Source organism: Lemur catta, chromosome 4, assembly GCF_020740605.2.
Source record: "Lemur catta isolate mLemCat1 chromosome 4, mLemCat1.pri, whole genome shotgun sequence".
NCBI classification, from domain to species: Eukaryota; Metazoa; Chordata; class Mammalia; order Primates; family Lemuridae; genus Lemur; species Lemur catta.
In genome coordinates this window covers 49,043,799-49,060,947 of record NC_059131.1, presented here as the reverse complement: position 1 = coordinate 49,060,947, position 17,149 = coordinate 49,043,799, and the positions used below count along the sequence as shown (strand labels likewise).

Here is a 17,149-nt window from a genome sequence, read left to right as displayed (position 1 = left end):
CCAAACTTTAAAAGGCAACTTTTTTTTAACAGTATACAGCAGCGGTCCCCAACCTTTTTGGCACCAGGGACTGGTTTCACAGAAGACAATTTTTCCAGGTACTCAGGGAGGATGGGGGAGGACAGTTTGGGGATGATTTAAGCCATTATATTCATTGTGCAGTCAAACCTCTCTGCTAATGACAATCTGTATTTGCAGCAGCTCCCCAGTGCTAGCATCACCACCTCAGCAGATTATCAGGCATTATAGTCTCATAATAGGATCTAGGCCATCCCAACCTAGATCCCCCCTTGCATGTGCAGTTTATGGTGCTCCTATGAGAATCTAATGCTGCTGCTGATCTGACAGGAGCAGTGGGGAGCAGCTGTAAATACAGATGAAGCTTTGCTGGCTGGCCCGCTGCTCACCTCCTGCTGTGTGGCCTGGTTCCTGACAGGCCATGGACTGGTACCGGTCGGCAGCCCAGGGGTTGGGGACCACAGGTATACAGTGAACTTTAAGTTAAACAAGCAGCCTACTCAAAACAAGTATAGACAAATTGGAAAATATGATTGATTCTTACAGAAAAGGCATAAATTGTCCTACTAGACCTGAATGGAAAGGTTATTAATAAACATGTTCCAATGATAACAAGCTTCAAGAAATGAAGCTTCAAGGAAAGAGAACTTTTTGTGAAGTTACACCCCCACACCACTATACAAGAGTACAAGGATGTGAAAAGAAATGCCTCCCCTCTGTCCACCACACCCACTTCAGCTGGGAAAAGAAATGCCACTTTGTTTCAATAAATGGAGAGTCTGTGGAAAGCATGGCAGGCATCCCAGCTTTTAAAATTTTATTTATTTATTTTTAGAGCCCAGGTCTCACTCTGTTGTCCAGGCTGGAGTACAGTGAGTGGTACAATCATAGCTCACTGCAGTCTCTAACTCCTGGGTTCAAGCAGTCCTCCTGCCTCAGCCTCCCAAATAGCTGGGACTATAGGCGCCCAGCTAACTTTTTAAAAATTGTTTTAGAAACACGGTCTTGCTCTGTTAGCCATGCTAGTTTTGAACTCCTGGCTCAAACCTCCTGGCCTGGCCATCCCAGCTTTAGAATTAGATGAAAGGCACTAAATACCTTCACATTTAATTCCTGTGGAAATAATGATGTGGTTAAGATTCTTAGAAATGCCAAAAACTAGACTTGCTAGGTAATGAGCCAAAGTACTTAAATATTCCAAGAGCAAGTCTTCTAATTTATATAGTAACTGTTTAACAAGGGTAAACTACTGTATTTCACCATTTCATAGTTAGCATTATAAAGTACGAGTGTACACAAGTATTGCTTCACCGCTTTATTTTCGAAATCACAAGCAATTCAAAGTGACCGTCATTGAGGCTTCTGTTAAAAGATCTTCCAGCAGAGCTGCTGCCCTAGTTTTAAGATTAAACAATATTGCACTTTAAGTTGAATTAACTTTCAGTATCCTCTTCAAAGAAGGGAAGTATTGCTCCATCTGTGCTTTTTTTAGACTAAAAGCATATTGCAGAAAACTCTACTTTAAAAATCAACACTGCAGGGTACAGTAACATAGTAAAGTACCTGCCTATTTTAGAATCCTAGAGAACATTTCATTGTAAGAAACTATTTAGCCCATAATTAGTATAAAGTGTCCACAGTATTTTTCATTTCAGTGGTCCAAGATGCGAAGGTTTCCAGATACAATCTTGTTCTCTAATACTGCTCCAGGTGGGATGTCAATTCTGTCACCATGATTTGCAATGATGATAACCGTTCCCTAAATGATAGGGAAAACAAAAATTAAGAGTGTACTTGCAACTGAAATGCAATTTGATTATAATTATCAAGTTTATGTGCAATTCCTTTTATAGTGGAGTAATTATATTTATAAATGATATTAAATATGAAAAACAAACACATTAAGGAAAATTGTAATGTGTCCTCCTGTAACAATCCTGGCAGTAGTTCTAGATTCTTTGCCTCCCTGTCAGAGGGTACCAAGAGTCCAGGGTCACAGCATGACTGGCCCCCTACTTTCAAGGCTACCAGCGTTGTCCAACCCTCATAGAGACATTAAAAGGTGCTTGATTTATTTACATTTACTGATAATATTTTTCATGCCTTAAGTGAGTCTTTAGGTAGTATCAGCAATAAAGCTTAATATATGGTTCTTTTTTGTTTTTTCAAGTTCTTCATTTAAGTAAGTAGCTTTAATTGGAAGGGCACATGAAATCTTGTAATGGGATTTTTTAAAAATTACTTGATTAGGAAAAAGCTGTTGAATCTTTGGTTGTGAGCTTTAATACCCTATTTTCCTTCTTATTTCTTATGCTAGGCTGGAATGATACTCGTCAAAGTACAAACATCCTTCTACTGATGACAACAGATTCTTTTAACAGGAATAGACTATATTCAGTATAAAAGAAGTTGTCATTTTGTCTACTTTCAATCAAATAGTCATCTTTAGTGAGCTAATGTTAATAATAATCCTATTTTAAAGATTATCTCATTTCAACAAAATAGTACCAGTTCAATTATTAATACTAATTAGTGTTTGCTTTCCATTTGAATGCTAATTACATGAAATTCCTATATATGACAGTTATGCTTAAAGTTTAATTATGTTTTGTATCAGTGGAAGACAGTAGTAATACTAAATCCTCATGCAACCTATTTCATGTCTATCTACTCATTTAAACAAAATGTATCTATCTTATAAACATCTGGTATAGACTAAGAAGTAGCCTTTAAGTAAATTTATGACTAGAAAATGAAACCTGTTTTGCAAAGCTGTAAGAAATGGAATTTTCATCATAACAACCCTAACAACATACCTTTAATGAAACATTCTTGCCAAATGTCACATCTCCTGAAACTGTGAGGTGATCTAATTCAAGCATATCTGGTATACTTTCAAATCTTCTTAGATAATCTTGAACCTTAAAGAAAAGTAGAAACAAAAATTGTTTCAAAAATGAGTTCACATAAAAATAGGAATTATATTAATAAGATCATTTAACTGAACTGTAAAAAAACATTTTATAGCCAAGCCCAGGTCCTCTATGAGAAGCACATATTTATTAAACACTACGTGCTAGATATTATGTAGGAGAAACCAGGAGATATGAACACTGTCCTTATAATCAAGAAATTTACAATGTAGTTTAGCAGATCAGACATTTAAAAAAAAAAAAGACAACCAACCTAGCCAGATGAGTAGTTCACATAGTATCCAGATTTAGTTGGAAAAAGGAGAGATCATCATGGCTTGAGGCAGGCTAGACTGGAGCTGGGCTTTAGGGGATAGGTAGGATTCTGAAGTGGGGCACATTTTAGGAAGAGCAACAGCACAAACCATCATTATAAATCATCACTATCTTTGCCTCTTATTTCCCTAGTCTTAAAAGCACTAGAGATTGTCCTATATGACCTTGTTTCCTATTCTGCTGAGAAAACAGAAGCCATCAGAAAACTTCCACTGGCTTCCATCCACCGCCACCACCTTGCCTTCCCTCCTAGTACTGGAATTGGACTGTTTCTATTCCTACATAAAGCCAACCTCTCCACTTGTGCATTGGATCCTTTTTATGGCCTAGTCAAGGATACCATTCCAGCAATTCTCCCTCTTCCATGTTTTTTTCTTCTTAACTGCATCGATTCCCATCGATGTATAAACATGCTGTAAATTCTATTAAAAAAAATTCTTAAATCTTGTATTCCTTTCTATGGCTCCACTTCTGTTTCTCTTTAAGGCAAAACTCTTGAATGAGTTTTTTACATTGATATCTCTGAATCCCTCTTTACCCTTTCTATTTTAAATCCATGCCAATCAGGCTCTGAAACCTCCACACTGATAAACCTAATGGTGAATTCTCATACATCTTACTTGGATCAGCAGCAGCATTATACGTATCACTCCCTCTTTCTTGAAATATTGCTTCATTTGACTACCAGGACACACACATTCCTAGTTTTCTACCTAATTCCACATTTGCAGTCCACACCAGGTGGCACTAAACCACACCCAGGGCTAAAATAGAGTTGGATGGCACAGCAGGACCCCACAGGCCAACTACAAAGGCTCACTCGGTCACACTTTATTAGCCTCATAACATTTTATGTGATTCAATTTTTTGGATTTCACTTATCCTGCCAGGGTGGGGTTTTGCTTTACAGCAGGTCATTGAATATGGTTTTGTTCAATGTTGCTTCGTTGTAACATTGATGAAGGGGGAAAATAAATCAAGCCCTAGCTGGGGCCACTGTCTTTATGGAGTCTGCGTAGGTTTTCTCCAGATACTCCCAAAGATGTGTACATTAGGTTCACTGGCATGTCTACATGGTCCAGTCTGAGTGAGTGAGGGTGTGTGTGAGTGCACGCTGCGATGGGATGGTGTCCTGGCCAGGGATGGTTCCCGCTTTGTGCTTTGAGCTACTGGGATAGGTTGTGGCCACCCTTGTCCCTGAACTCAAATAAGCTAGTAAATAATTATTCTTATTCATCTTTCTTAAATGTATATATAGCTCACATTTTCACACTTAATATTAGAAGTGATTTGGTCTTTACTTATTAGTTTGCTGGTGTTTTTGTGACCAGAAATATTCCATAGGAACGTAATTCTTGTTTATATCAATTAACATGGTAAAGATTGTTTTGTTACATGTCATTTCGCTTAAAGTTGCAGTTTCCAAGAACCTACTGGCAATAGTAAGAAGGACCTTAACTGTACTTGCTCTTCCCCTTACCTGGAACACTTTTCACCCTAAATACCCGTGCGTCAGACCCACTCAACTTTTCAGTGAGGGTCTAAGACTACCCAGTGTGAAATTACACCACCACCACCCTACCCACACATTCCATGTTAGCCATCCTGCTTTATGTGTTTCTCCATACCATTTTCCACCACTTAGCAGACCATACATTTGATACACTTACTTATTATCATCCTTCCCCCACTAGAAAGTCAATTCCATGAAGGCAAGGATTTAGTCTGTTTTATTCACTGTTAAATCCCTAGCACCTGGAACACTGCCCAGCAGTGGGGCTCAGTAAGTATTTGTTAAATCACAATTAACCTTTTCCCACTGATGAAAGCAGTATTTATTGGCCTTGGAAGAGACATAAGAAAACATGTCCCCAAATTCAAGGTTTCTTTTCTATTCCCTGTAACAGTCATGTTTCAGATGTGAAGTACATCTTTATCTTCTATGGCCAATTCCCTTTAAAAGACAAAGATAGAGGAATACAACAGGTTGGCAGTGGAGACTGTACTTAGTCTCCAACTCACATGTATATCATATCTTTATAATTACACATTTAAGGAACATGACTTCATGTGTATATCATATCTTTATAGTTACATACCTTTGTAAAAGAACTGCCTAATTTAACCAAGGGCACTGTAGGAAATTCCCGCTTTTCACTCATCGTCAGAGATCCTGCATTAAGGCTATAGAGGTTTGACATCACAAGCAAGAGATCTGATGTGGTTTTGACAGGCAGAAAACGGCTCCTGGGAACATTAATACCTAGAGAATTCTCAAAACTTTTAATGGCAGCCCCTACTGCAGTTTCTAACTGAATGACATTCAGGCCTCCATCCAAAGTCTGTAAGACATAGGGAGGGGAGAGAACAGAGGTTTTAGGCACTTACAACTTAGTTCCATGTGGCTAGTTAATATTTGGGAAGTGGTTTCAGAGATCCATTCAAGGAAACAGAATTTTGAGAACTGAAATTTATCAAGCACCTACCATATGCCAAGCTCTTAAACATATGTGATCTTTTTTCAGTCCTGATTTAGTAATACCATTTCCATTTTACAATAAAGAACCAAAGGCTCAGAACTCATGAAGGTGCCTATGGTCAAATGACCTGAGTGTCAGAGCAACAACTAAGACTGAAGTAGGCCCTCTACTTTTTTAAAATTTTTTTATTTAAGAGATGAAGTCTCACTCTGTTGCCCATACTGGAGTGCAGTGGCATGATCATAGTTCACTGCAGCCTTGAACTCCTAGGCTCAAGCAATCATTCTGCCTCAGCTTCTCAAGTACCTGGGATTATAGATGTGAGCCCCTGTGCCTGGCTTGGTCCTCTACCTCTACTTTTGAGCCCAGTGTTCTTGCCACTAAAGTGCTCTTTGCCCAGAGTCAAATAAGGGGCACCACAGCTTGGCACACTATTGGGGTAAGTGCAGACTCTGGAAGACAGGGCCAGAAACTAGAGAGGCTGAACAGGCAAAAAGGAGTGACCAATGGAACAGATGGCGCAGAGGGAGTGGGCAGTGGGGTCTATGTGTAGCCAATTATGACCTTAGGAACCAGGGAGCCCAGCGGGCCACAACCTTGGCTTACCTTTGGATTCACAATGATTTCCATGTCAATGGCATTCTGTTCCTGCAGTCTTTTAACTGCTGCAAGAGAAATCCATAGGTTGTTTGTGTTAAATATTTTGAATTTTGATACAGACTTGAATTCATCAACGTGTGCTTTTGGCACTTGAGCAATTTCCACCAGTCTCAGTTTGCCTTCATATTGAGTGAGCGTCCCACCCTAGAAAGACAGAAAATAGTGAGTACTTCCACATCTTTCCCAATCACAACCATCCTACACTGTTTATAGTCTATGAATTTTTCATAGAAAAAATATTGATGATAGAATCTCCCAGAATACAAAACAACATACGTTTGAAGGTAGAACCAAAGAAAGCAATTCGGGTCCTCTGTTTTAAAACCATATACTCGCCATCTTGTCCATAATAACAGCCCTGGGAATACATCAGGGTCTTCCTTACTTGCCTAAGGCGTGCCACAAGAACAGCTATTCTTCTTCCCAAACTACTACATCACCAAACAGTCTTACCATCTCAGGCCCTGCCCTGACTGGCTGTAGGACAAGGGGAGGAAAGAGAAGACAGATGCACAAGTGGATGAGAAGTGACCCGAGTGGCCTCTGGCAAAGACGTTCTTACAGCCACTAGGCTATAGCAGTATGGGAAGAAGTGGACATTGCTAGGGACTGACCATTTTAGTATTAACACACTGCTCACTTTTCTTTCTTGCTGTGGGGTAAACAGTAAAACCTCATGCAATGTTTTATCAAAGGCCAAGTGTCATGACCACCAAACATGCAAAGTTAAACAAATTTATACTTTACACCAAATCAACTATTTTTTTTTACAAGTACACAGATATAGTGATAATATAAAACATATATACATACATTCTGTAGAAATAGAAATAGTAAATTTTCATAAAAGGGCCAATGAAATAAAAATACTTAAATATCAAACTAGAAGAATATTAAAGGTTTGAACAAACTTATTAGGAGTTTCACATATATTTCAGATTTATACCACAAATATATGTGGAACTATTTTCAGTTAAAATTACTGATAGAGTGAGATGGTATTCTGTGGAGTACTTTCAGTTCTGTCTGATATAATTGTCATAAATCAGAAATAGGATTAAAATCATCTTTTTTGATAATCTCTATCTTACATGATGACAAGTAGATAAATGTGTTGTTTAAAATAGAACTTTCAAATTAAAAAAAATTTTTAACTTCATAACCTATGAAATGTGAAACCATGAATCCCCAAACTGCTTCCTCTCATTAGTTACCTTTACATCTGCACGTGTTTTATTTGTGACTTCCATGACAAATTCACAGCGTTTTCCATTGGGTGGGTTCATTAGATGATTAAGAATATAAAGATCCACTGTGGCACCCAGATTATCTATGTTAGACACAAAAATATACTCTTTGCCTTCTCCTATGAGGGTATCAAGCAAACCAGAGTTGTAGAAACTGGCGTAGATATCACCATGACCAGGAGGGTACCAAGCTTCTGTATTTTCCCCTGAGTAAGATACATCCTTTGCTACAGGGAGCAAAGATTCTTTATTAATCCTCGGGTACCTTAAAAAAAAAAAGTTATTTTTCAATATCAACTCTGTAGAGCATTCTGGATCTTCAAGTAAAAAAAACAATGCACTAAAATTAAGTAAAATTTCACTTCTTTCAGAGTCTATCACTGGTAAATAATTTAATTATAGTGAATCCTTTTAAGAAAATCTCATTATCTGTGTTTTCCAAAATCCATTTTCTAGATAATACTAGTTTTGCTGCAAAAAAAAAAAAAAAAAAAAAATTATTCTGTGGTCATACAGATGGGAGGACACATCATATTTTTAAGGTATTATTTAAAAATTATGTTTTGTGATTCTCCAAAAAGAGGGATATAGTTAGCAAATTTTCTCAAACTTATTTGGTTATAGGATAGTTCTTTTTCCTGAAAACCTATCTGGGAAAAGGTGCCCATTATTACAAACAGATATATTCAGGGGTGGTTCTCTTTCTTTCCCAGAAAACCAACAGCAGGTTAACATGTCTGCTTCCCACCACTAGTGAGGACACAGGGAAGGCTGGTGGCGGGGAAAGGAGGACAGAGGCACTAGCACTGCAACACACTGAAGACCAACCAGAAAATGGAGGCAAAGCATCTGTAAGAAAGCATCCATGGGAAAACAGATTTTAAAACAAACTAATGGTACAACTTTCAAAATGTCCCTTCTCTATAAGTTCATGTAGACTCATGTCCATCCTTAAATGGAAGCCTATTATTTCCCCAGTTGCCTGGGCTTTGTTTGCAATTTATCATCTGAATTCCTTTTTACTCACTCTCCCTTCTGCAAAAGTAGATTTTCTCTGGAATTTATTAAATTGGCCCCAAGCTTATTCAGGATGTTGAAGAAATTCCTTCCCATAAGAAAGATTATCAATATGGTAGAATATAGAAAGATTTTCACAGACCCACCTGGAGACCAAATACGCCCTCAAAAGGCAAAGATATAAGCTATCCTCAAATATTCTGGATATATAACAGAATCTTAAGCAGATTGTCTTTTAAGAATTGCAAGTTACGAAACCAAAGACTGATTATAGCAATCAAGGCATCAAACACTTCTGAACATTAATCTTTGGCGCATGCACATCTTGAGACTGCTCTGTTTTAAACAAGACAGGAATAACAGAGTTAATTTTTTTACGCCTTGTACCTGCTTTGATTAAAAGTGTAGATTTTCACACGACAATGACTATACTTCTGCAGTATTTTTTTGGTGTCTTCATCCGTGTTAAAGGAATTCATTAAAACAAGAGGAACATCTGTATTGTAGGTTTTGTTCAAATGCTAGGGAGGAAAATGACAATCAGATTACCCAGACTTACTTTTCTTTTGCTTAAAAATTAACTCTTAAAGGTTAATCACAAAATGTCTGAAACATCATCTATATATACGCAAATATATAGATTTGATATAAATAACTTAGTGTGAGCCAGACATTTTGCTAAGCAATTCACCATGTACTTGTTCATTAAAGCACAACCCTTTGAGACAGACACTATTGTCATTTTATGGATGACTAAACTGAGGCCCAGATAAGTGGTGCTTTAGTGGCAATGGCAGAGGCAGGACCCCCACCACCGCCACCCCACCCCCAGGCAGTTGGATTCTGGAGTTGTGTGCTCAGCCACAGTGTGGCCTTACTAGGTAGGCAAGCACTGATTAACCATTTACTTTGTGTTCAGAGCTCTGTGCGGATGACAGTACAAATGTTACAAAGACATGGCTGCCTATTCTCAGGATTAATGGTCAAGAATTCTGAATCACACTCCAATGGAAATCTTTTCAATCTTTCAGAAGAACTAAGAGGCAACACAGAGCATTAAGAAAACAGAGTTTTAGAAGTCAGACAGCCCTATGCTCAAACATTGATTCTATACTTAATAACTAGCTAGGGAACCCAGGGCAAGTAACTCAAATTTCTCTCTGCCTTGGTTTCCTCATCTGTAAAATGGGGATGATAACAGTACTTAGAGTTGCTGAGAGGAACAAATGAGGCAACTCATGTAAAGAGCTTAGAACAATACTTGGTGGACAGTGAGTGCTGGATAAATATTAGCCACTGCTACTGCTAGTGTTATAATTGTAGTTGCCAGCACCACACTAGGCAACAGGGATAAAGAAATAAAAAAATAGGGCCACTGCCTCTGAAGAGCTTATGCTCTCTGCTTGATGACTTTGTCGTAAGAGAGAAGCCAAGAACAGTTCTTAGCTTCCATGGTATCCATTCAGATACATGACATCCTCCCCACCTTCCCAAAAGGGGTTAATAAAGCCAGATCATCCCAGCCTTGATGGTGGGGGGGAGATCAAAGGAGAATCATCTGAACAGATCCAGAGATTTCAACAACCACAAATGCTATTTAAGATCAAAAGCTTTTATATCATCTGAAGGATTTGCTCTTAGGAACACTAAACCCTTTTTTTACACCAATAAAGAGACTGAAGATAGCAAGTTCTTTGATTAGCTCACATTCACATATGCTACATTTTATAATACCACATTTATGATAACCTAAAAACTAGTTTAGTATCTCATGAGAAAGAATAAATGTTACTCACTTCAATTTGCTGAACAGTCAGATCCAAAAAGGTATTCTCATTCCTGACACCAATCAGACTTTTAGGGCCTTTGCAGCCCATGCTGGTTCCCAAACCACCATTGAGCTTCACCACCACCAGCTTGTTCAACACAGAAGATATGTTATCAGGCAAGCCCCTGGCCTTTATCTTTTCATAGGGTTGAATCTGAAAGAAAAATAAAATTACAGGAGTAATTCAAACAATTTTAAGAGAGAAGTTAAAGCATATCAATCCCAGGGTTATTGACATACTTCTTAACAAGTTTTGGTTTCTCTGTGGAAAGTTTCAACCACATAGCCTTTAATGTCATGGGCCCTCCTGGTTCAAACTCAAGTACTTACAGGCAACTTCCCTTGCACACAGAAGTACGTCATTTACTTTACAATGGAGTACAAGAAGGGGACAAAGTTGTAGTCTACAAATACTGTCTGGCTGGTGAGAAGATAGTCTTTTGGACTATATTCTCACAGTCTCTTGGACTATCTTCAAAAAGATTTCCCATTTGCATCAACATAGCAAATGAGATACATAAAACCCATCAAGTCTAAATATTTCTGGTACACTATGGATCTACTTCAATTCTAAAGAAGTATACATAAAATCACACATCATGCCTTCTACTGCAGGAGGCAAAAAACAAAACACACTTGTTCCTTGCCATTCTCCACAACTCAGGCTTACGTTTGCTCTTCAGAGGAAGGTGGCATAGGCTTTTTGTCACACTTCTAGCTATGCCCAAGGACAGAATTCCTTCCTCAACAATTTAACTTTTGGTTGTCACTGTATAAAAGCCCATACTAAAAAATTAAGTTATAGCATTGTTCCAAGAAACACCCTGGACGGGAAGGAGAGGGCAAGAGCCGGGGCTGGAGAAAATCCCAGCTCAATCTCCTCCCTACCACACACATCTATTTCTGTGAGCAGAGCCTTAATCTTTAGCTTCTCCCCTACAGAGAAGGAACAATTACACAACTTACAGCAGAGGCCCAAACTCTTTTGTTCAAAGCACAGGCTTAAGGAAGTCTAAACATCTGATAGCAAGAATAAAAGCTTTTAAGGAGATCACAATGCATTGTCTGTCCATTTATGTGATATTTTTGTTGTTACTTTGCTTTAAGGAATAGGTCCTTAAATGGACTCTTCAGTTACATTATGGTGTAGGATAGGTAGCACATAAATAGACTGAAAAAATAAAACCGCCCAGTAGGTGCTCTGTGGATGTTAGCTGTTGTTTGTTCTGCTACCTGTAGGGGTAGGTGTGTCCTGGGCAATGTTCGCAATTGAGAAAGGACTTGGTGGGCTCACAGTCCAGTGATCTAGGCCGAAAGAGGCAAAAATCTCTTTATACTTGTTCAAACACATATATTAATATTGTATATAGATTCCTGATCATACAATTCTTGCTGTTAACAGCTCTTTCCACAAAAAAACGAGTCTGTAGCTCTTATTTCTTCTACCCTACAATATGCTATATTAACTGCCAAGTACAGATTAATACAATTTCTTGCTTGGTGCAAACGCTGAGGAACATGAAGCACTCTTCTCCAAGGTTCTCTACTGGTTACCGCTTCGATTATCATTCATTCTGAATTATTTCCTAATGCGGTCAGATTGTCGATCTTCCTGGTAAGTGCTACACAGTAACCTTCTGCAGCCACTCATGTTCATAAACCAAAACAGGGCTGGTGGCAGAAAAGATGGGAGGAGGGGACAGGCCTGTGGGCACTCCAGGGGGTGCTACTGGGATGCTAAATGCCAAGGAAAAGGAGGACAGGGAGGCAGGAAAGAAAACACAGACCACAGTGGTTGCTGCCCCTGCAGCTCATGGTCCAGGTAAGGACAATGTAGGGACAATAACAACTTGGACCCCCAACACACACACACACACACACACACACACACACACACGCACACACGCACGCACCCATGGCCCAGGTGACATTCCTCAAAGGATGTTTAAATTTGACTTTACTGCCATGAACATCATTTGTTCAGCATTTGAAAGTAATACTGCTTAGGAGAAAAAGTCCCAATTTAAGTGCCACACGACTAGAAAAATAAGAGCATATGACAGAGCTAGAACCTTTGCCACCCTGATATAACAGGGTAGCTTGTAAGTCTTTCTAGCCAGGCTGTCGAAATCAACCAGTAAGTAAAAGGAATGCCACAGGGATACAGTGGCTTTAAGTAGTCTATTACTGGATTAGAAGAATTTCTTGGGCACATTATATTTATTCAAAAGAGTTAGCAAATGGGACCAAGCCAATTATTTTTCAATTATTTTGTAAAAACCAAGGATTTCCATTTAGCAGTTACTTTTCACTTCCCAGCAAGAATCTAATATTTACAGAGGCCTCAAAAGAATGTGAAAATCAATTTAATAGAAAACCCCTAGTTCATGCATTCATTTTTGGTAAAACTGTTGGTTCAGAAATAGTCCTACCTATTTAATGCTTTGAATATACTTAAAAAAAAATACAGTACATAGAAATAAAAATTTTTCCCTACACATGGTAAGGCAAGCTTGTTTCCCAATATCACCTAAAAATTTTAATTGTAAAACATCATACATATAAAAGTTTATAAAGTATACATATACAGTTGAAAGAAGAACAAAAAGGAAACAAAAAAAAAGAATACTGCCATAATTTAGAAGGTTCCATGCATCTGTCCCTGAACACATTCCTCTTCCACCCCTAGGGGTAACCTAACCACCATCTGGACTTTTACTCTCTTTAGTTTTACCATCTATATGTGTATCCCTAATAATAATATTTTACTAGATTATATTTGTTTTAAAACTTTAAATAAATTGAATCATACTGTAAAGTGGGAACCCATCTTGTAATTACAAGATCAGCAATTGAAACAAGGCATATACTGGGATTTCTTGTTGATATTGGAATATTCTGTTTCAAATAAAGGTAAACATTATCTAGATGTACCTAGGAATGAAAAATTTCATGTACACATTAATATCTTATCAAAGTATAAATGCTATTATGGAGTAAAAATTCTATAATGATTTTGAAAACTATTAATTTCACGTACAACTGATGTTTTCAAATATTTCAGTTGGTTAAAGAAATTGGGAAACAGAATGACAATAAACATAAAAACTCAGTACATTAGTTATCTATCTTTAGAAAAATATTTCTTTTTTGAGCTAACAAATGTTTATACAAATTTAAATAATGATGCTAGGCAGTATAATCTCAATTAGTTACATCTTAATTCTAATAATTAAAGAAATGTTTGGTATACTGACATTCATAGCATTAAACAAAGTAAGCCGAACCATGTTGAATTTTTAGCTATTTAATTTCATTTAGGTCATGAGTCTTCAAAAAAAAAAAAAAAAAAAAGTACTAATAGGAATTTTTTACCTCCTGTGAAGATGAATTAAAAACCATATGTCAACCTTGCTGCCTTAAAATTTCACAAGAAAAAAAAGAACTCCAAAATCATGTATATTCACTACAAATCATCTTTGATCCACACACCATAAAGAATCTAAAATTCATGAAAAGTATTTAGTGACAGAGTTATCTAAATACATTTGTTCTCAGTAACCAAACTTCAAAACATACATTTATTAGAATGCCTTAAAAATACAATTCCTTATAACTGAGTCTATGGAGGCTAAACAAATACATGAGAAGCATGTAAAAACGATTTCTATAGACTGCAAACCTTTTTAAGTGGTTGAAAATACAAGATTCTTAATATATGCCCAAGTCTGAGTCCTAGGTACAGGGTTCCTTGTAGAAACATGTTACTGGAAAGCTTTATTTGAAATTTTAGTTACTAAAACTAAATGGGCTGCTTCTCCTTCCTATACTTAGTTATGCAGATCCAATCACAGCCTTTTTCAAATTTGAAAGCAGAATACATTGATGCTAAAAACATGATATCTGATTGAAGAAATATTTATAGAATGGAAGACGTAAAAAATAAAAGTGTCATGCAATCATCAGTGACAAACAGGGCAAGAGAAGGGTTTAGGAATCACCAACATCAATCATACTTTTCAACTACTGGCTATAAGCTGAGATGGTGGGCCACTCTCATCATTCTGCTTCAAAGACGAGCTACTGGAGAACATTTACTTACATGGATGTTCACACAGATGGAACAGCAATTATTACATTTTTACAGCTGCTTGAACAAAAAGACAGTCCCCAAAATAGGCTTTGGAAGTAACAAAACCAACGTAGCAGAACTTAATAACAGCCAGTGTTGGCTTAGTTCATTTGCCAGAACCTGTTAAGAAGTAGCCAATCCATGTTCCCCGAGTATGCAAACACTTCTTACAAGAAAAAACTGTGAAGATATTTCACTCATTCTGCTCTAGGAATAATGCAGAAATTGGTGTTTATCCAATGAAAACTGATATTCAGAGACCCACTTGCTGTCTTTTTTTTTTTTTTGGAGACAGAGTCTTGCTCTATTGCCCAGGCTAGAGTGCCATGGCTTCAGCCTAGCTCACAGCAACCTCAAACTCCTGGGCTCAGCAATCCTCCTGTCTCAGCCTCCCAAGTAGTTGGGACTACAGGTGAGTGCCACCATATCTAGCTAATTTTTTCTATTTTTAGTTGCCTGGGTAATTTCTTTCTATTTTTAGTAGAGACGGGGTCTTGCTCTTGCTGAGGCTGGTCTCAGCCTCCCAAAGCATTAGGATTATAGGCATGAGCCACCACGCCCGGCCCACACTTGTTTGTCTTGAAAGCCATTACTCTCTATCACCAAATTTCTAGATCCAAAATCTAAGATCTCAAGTGATTGTATGAAAGAACAAGTGCATACAGAAATATTTTTCTTTTTTTCCCCTCACTTATTTTTTATTTGCATATATTCATAGGGTACAAGTGCAATTTTTGCTACATTGATAGATTGCACTGTGGTGGAGTCCGGGCCTTCAGTGCATATATCACTGAGGAACGCATATTGTACCCACCAAGCAACCTCCCATCATCTGCCCCCAAACCCTCCCCACCCTTCCGAGTCTACATTGTCCTCGTTCCATACTCCATGCAGGATTTATTTTTTAAAAACACACACAAAATAAGGCAATATAAATCAGACAATATTCGGAAATCATCTGTAAGTACACACAAAAGTTCGGTTTGTGAGATAACTCCCAGGAAATGGCACTATAAATTAATGACACTTATAAGTTCAGGATACGGAAAGGACAGAGCTTCACTTTCGTCACTCACAATTAGAATGGAAAACTTGACACCGTGGCAGCTATGTCACAGTCAGCACATCCCACACTAGCAAAAATAGTTGAAAAATATCTTGCTTCTCTACCAACCTCAGTTGACTAAAGTAAGTCTATTTGCTGTTACAGATGTGCATTGTTAGTGACCATAAAAGCAATCTAGCAGACCATACTGAGGAATTAGTGTTCTTGCACTGTAATATCAACATTTTAAAGTCTGGTTACTAAAAATCTAAATAAAACTGTAACTGCAATTTTTTCTTGTATCCCAAAAATTTACTCAATGATGTTGATGTGAGGTCTCGGCCTCATAATAACTTTAACACCTTCAGCCAAAAGGTGTATTAAATATACTTCTAGTTTTAACTCAAATATGCCCAAGGTTGGCATCTTAAGAACCTGAGTTTGAATGTAAAATGGAATTCTGAATACTTGTCGAGTATTTGGTGTGAAATAAAATGAGCAGATCTACTTGTAACATTAGAATTCCAACACTGAGTTAATAAAGACTCTTAGGCACAGGCCCTAGAAACTCACAGTACAGACTTGCTAACCATTCCAGTAAGTGCCTAGGTTTCTCTGTCAAGTGCCACACTTAGAATCCCGCACCCTGAGTTAAGAGGGCAGAATGTCGCCCCTCCTCTACAAGTGTCAAGGAACCATGGTTCTTTATGTGGTGCTTTCAGTTATGCCTACTTTTCTTACTATATCTAACCCTTAAAGCAGCTAATCAAATACAGGTCCTGCTGAGGAATTTGTTAACAAGAAAAAGACTCTGAGAAGAACTATGGAGGAAAAAGGAAGAAGAAAGCAACAAGATATGAAGGGGGAGAGGTTTTGAGTGTTCAAGGTAATGATGTTATCAGAAGCCTCCAGGGGAGGTCATTAATTTATGTTTCAAGACTTACACTCACCTCCACCCCATACACAGAGATACACACGCACACACAAAGAAAGGTAGCAGTCATTTGATTCCAGGAAGCCAGAGTACTTTTTGTCTAAGCTTATTACAAGTTAAATTAGGTGGTAAACTCGGCTTTCCAGCACATAAATCACCCTGCATGTCAACAGAGGTTCTCTCTGTTGATGATGCTGTCCACACCCTCCACCAGGGGACCTCACCAAGCAGTCCCACAGAGCTAAGTTTAGTTCAACAAGCCAAGGGGATCTGTGTTAGAAAGTTGCTTAGCAACAACTGAAGTCACACTGGACACACCTAGCCGCTGAGACATTTTTAGATCTGCCCTCCACTTTGCCTTCCCAGCTCCCCCAGGAGAATGCACAAAGACATTTACTCAGGCAAAGATGGATGGCGTTCAGAGAAAACAGGGAATACCATGCACTGCTGGATACAGCCTCGATGTCACTCTGACTGAATCACTTTAGTCAGTCACTAGTGTGATCTTTGTGCTTTCAATCCTAATCACCCTGTTTCTCT

The 17,149-nt window shown here is 38.0% G+C and overlaps 1 protein-coding gene across 6 annotated transcripts in view; it reads right to left on the bottom strand.

Annotated features, from left to right (window-relative positions):
- Positions 1-1,318: 1,318 nt before the first annotated feature.
- UGP2 (UDP-glucose pyrophosphorylase 2) overlaps positions 1,319-17,149 on the bottom strand; it is a 51,767-nt gene continuing 35,936 nt past the window's right edge. For all 6 annotated transcript variants that reach the window (XM_045549718.1, XM_045549719.1, XM_045549715.1 and 3 more), the window contains exons 4-10: positions 10,467-10,652; positions 9,058-9,191; positions 7,621-7,918; positions 6,353-6,550; positions 5,366-5,608; positions 2,835-2,939; positions 1,319-1,777 (exon numbers count right to left, since the gene is read on the bottom strand). In XM_045549718.1, coding sequence (XP_045405674.1) covers positions 1,670-1,777; positions 2,835-2,939; positions 5,366-5,608; positions 6,353-6,550; positions 7,621-7,918; positions 9,058-9,191; positions 10,467-10,652 — 1,272 coding nt within the window. In that variant the 3' untranslated portion in view covers positions 1,319-1,669. The remainder of the gene's footprint in view (positions 1,778-2,834; positions 2,940-5,365; positions 5,609-6,352; positions 6,551-7,620; positions 7,919-9,057; positions 9,192-10,466; positions 10,653-17,149) is intronic.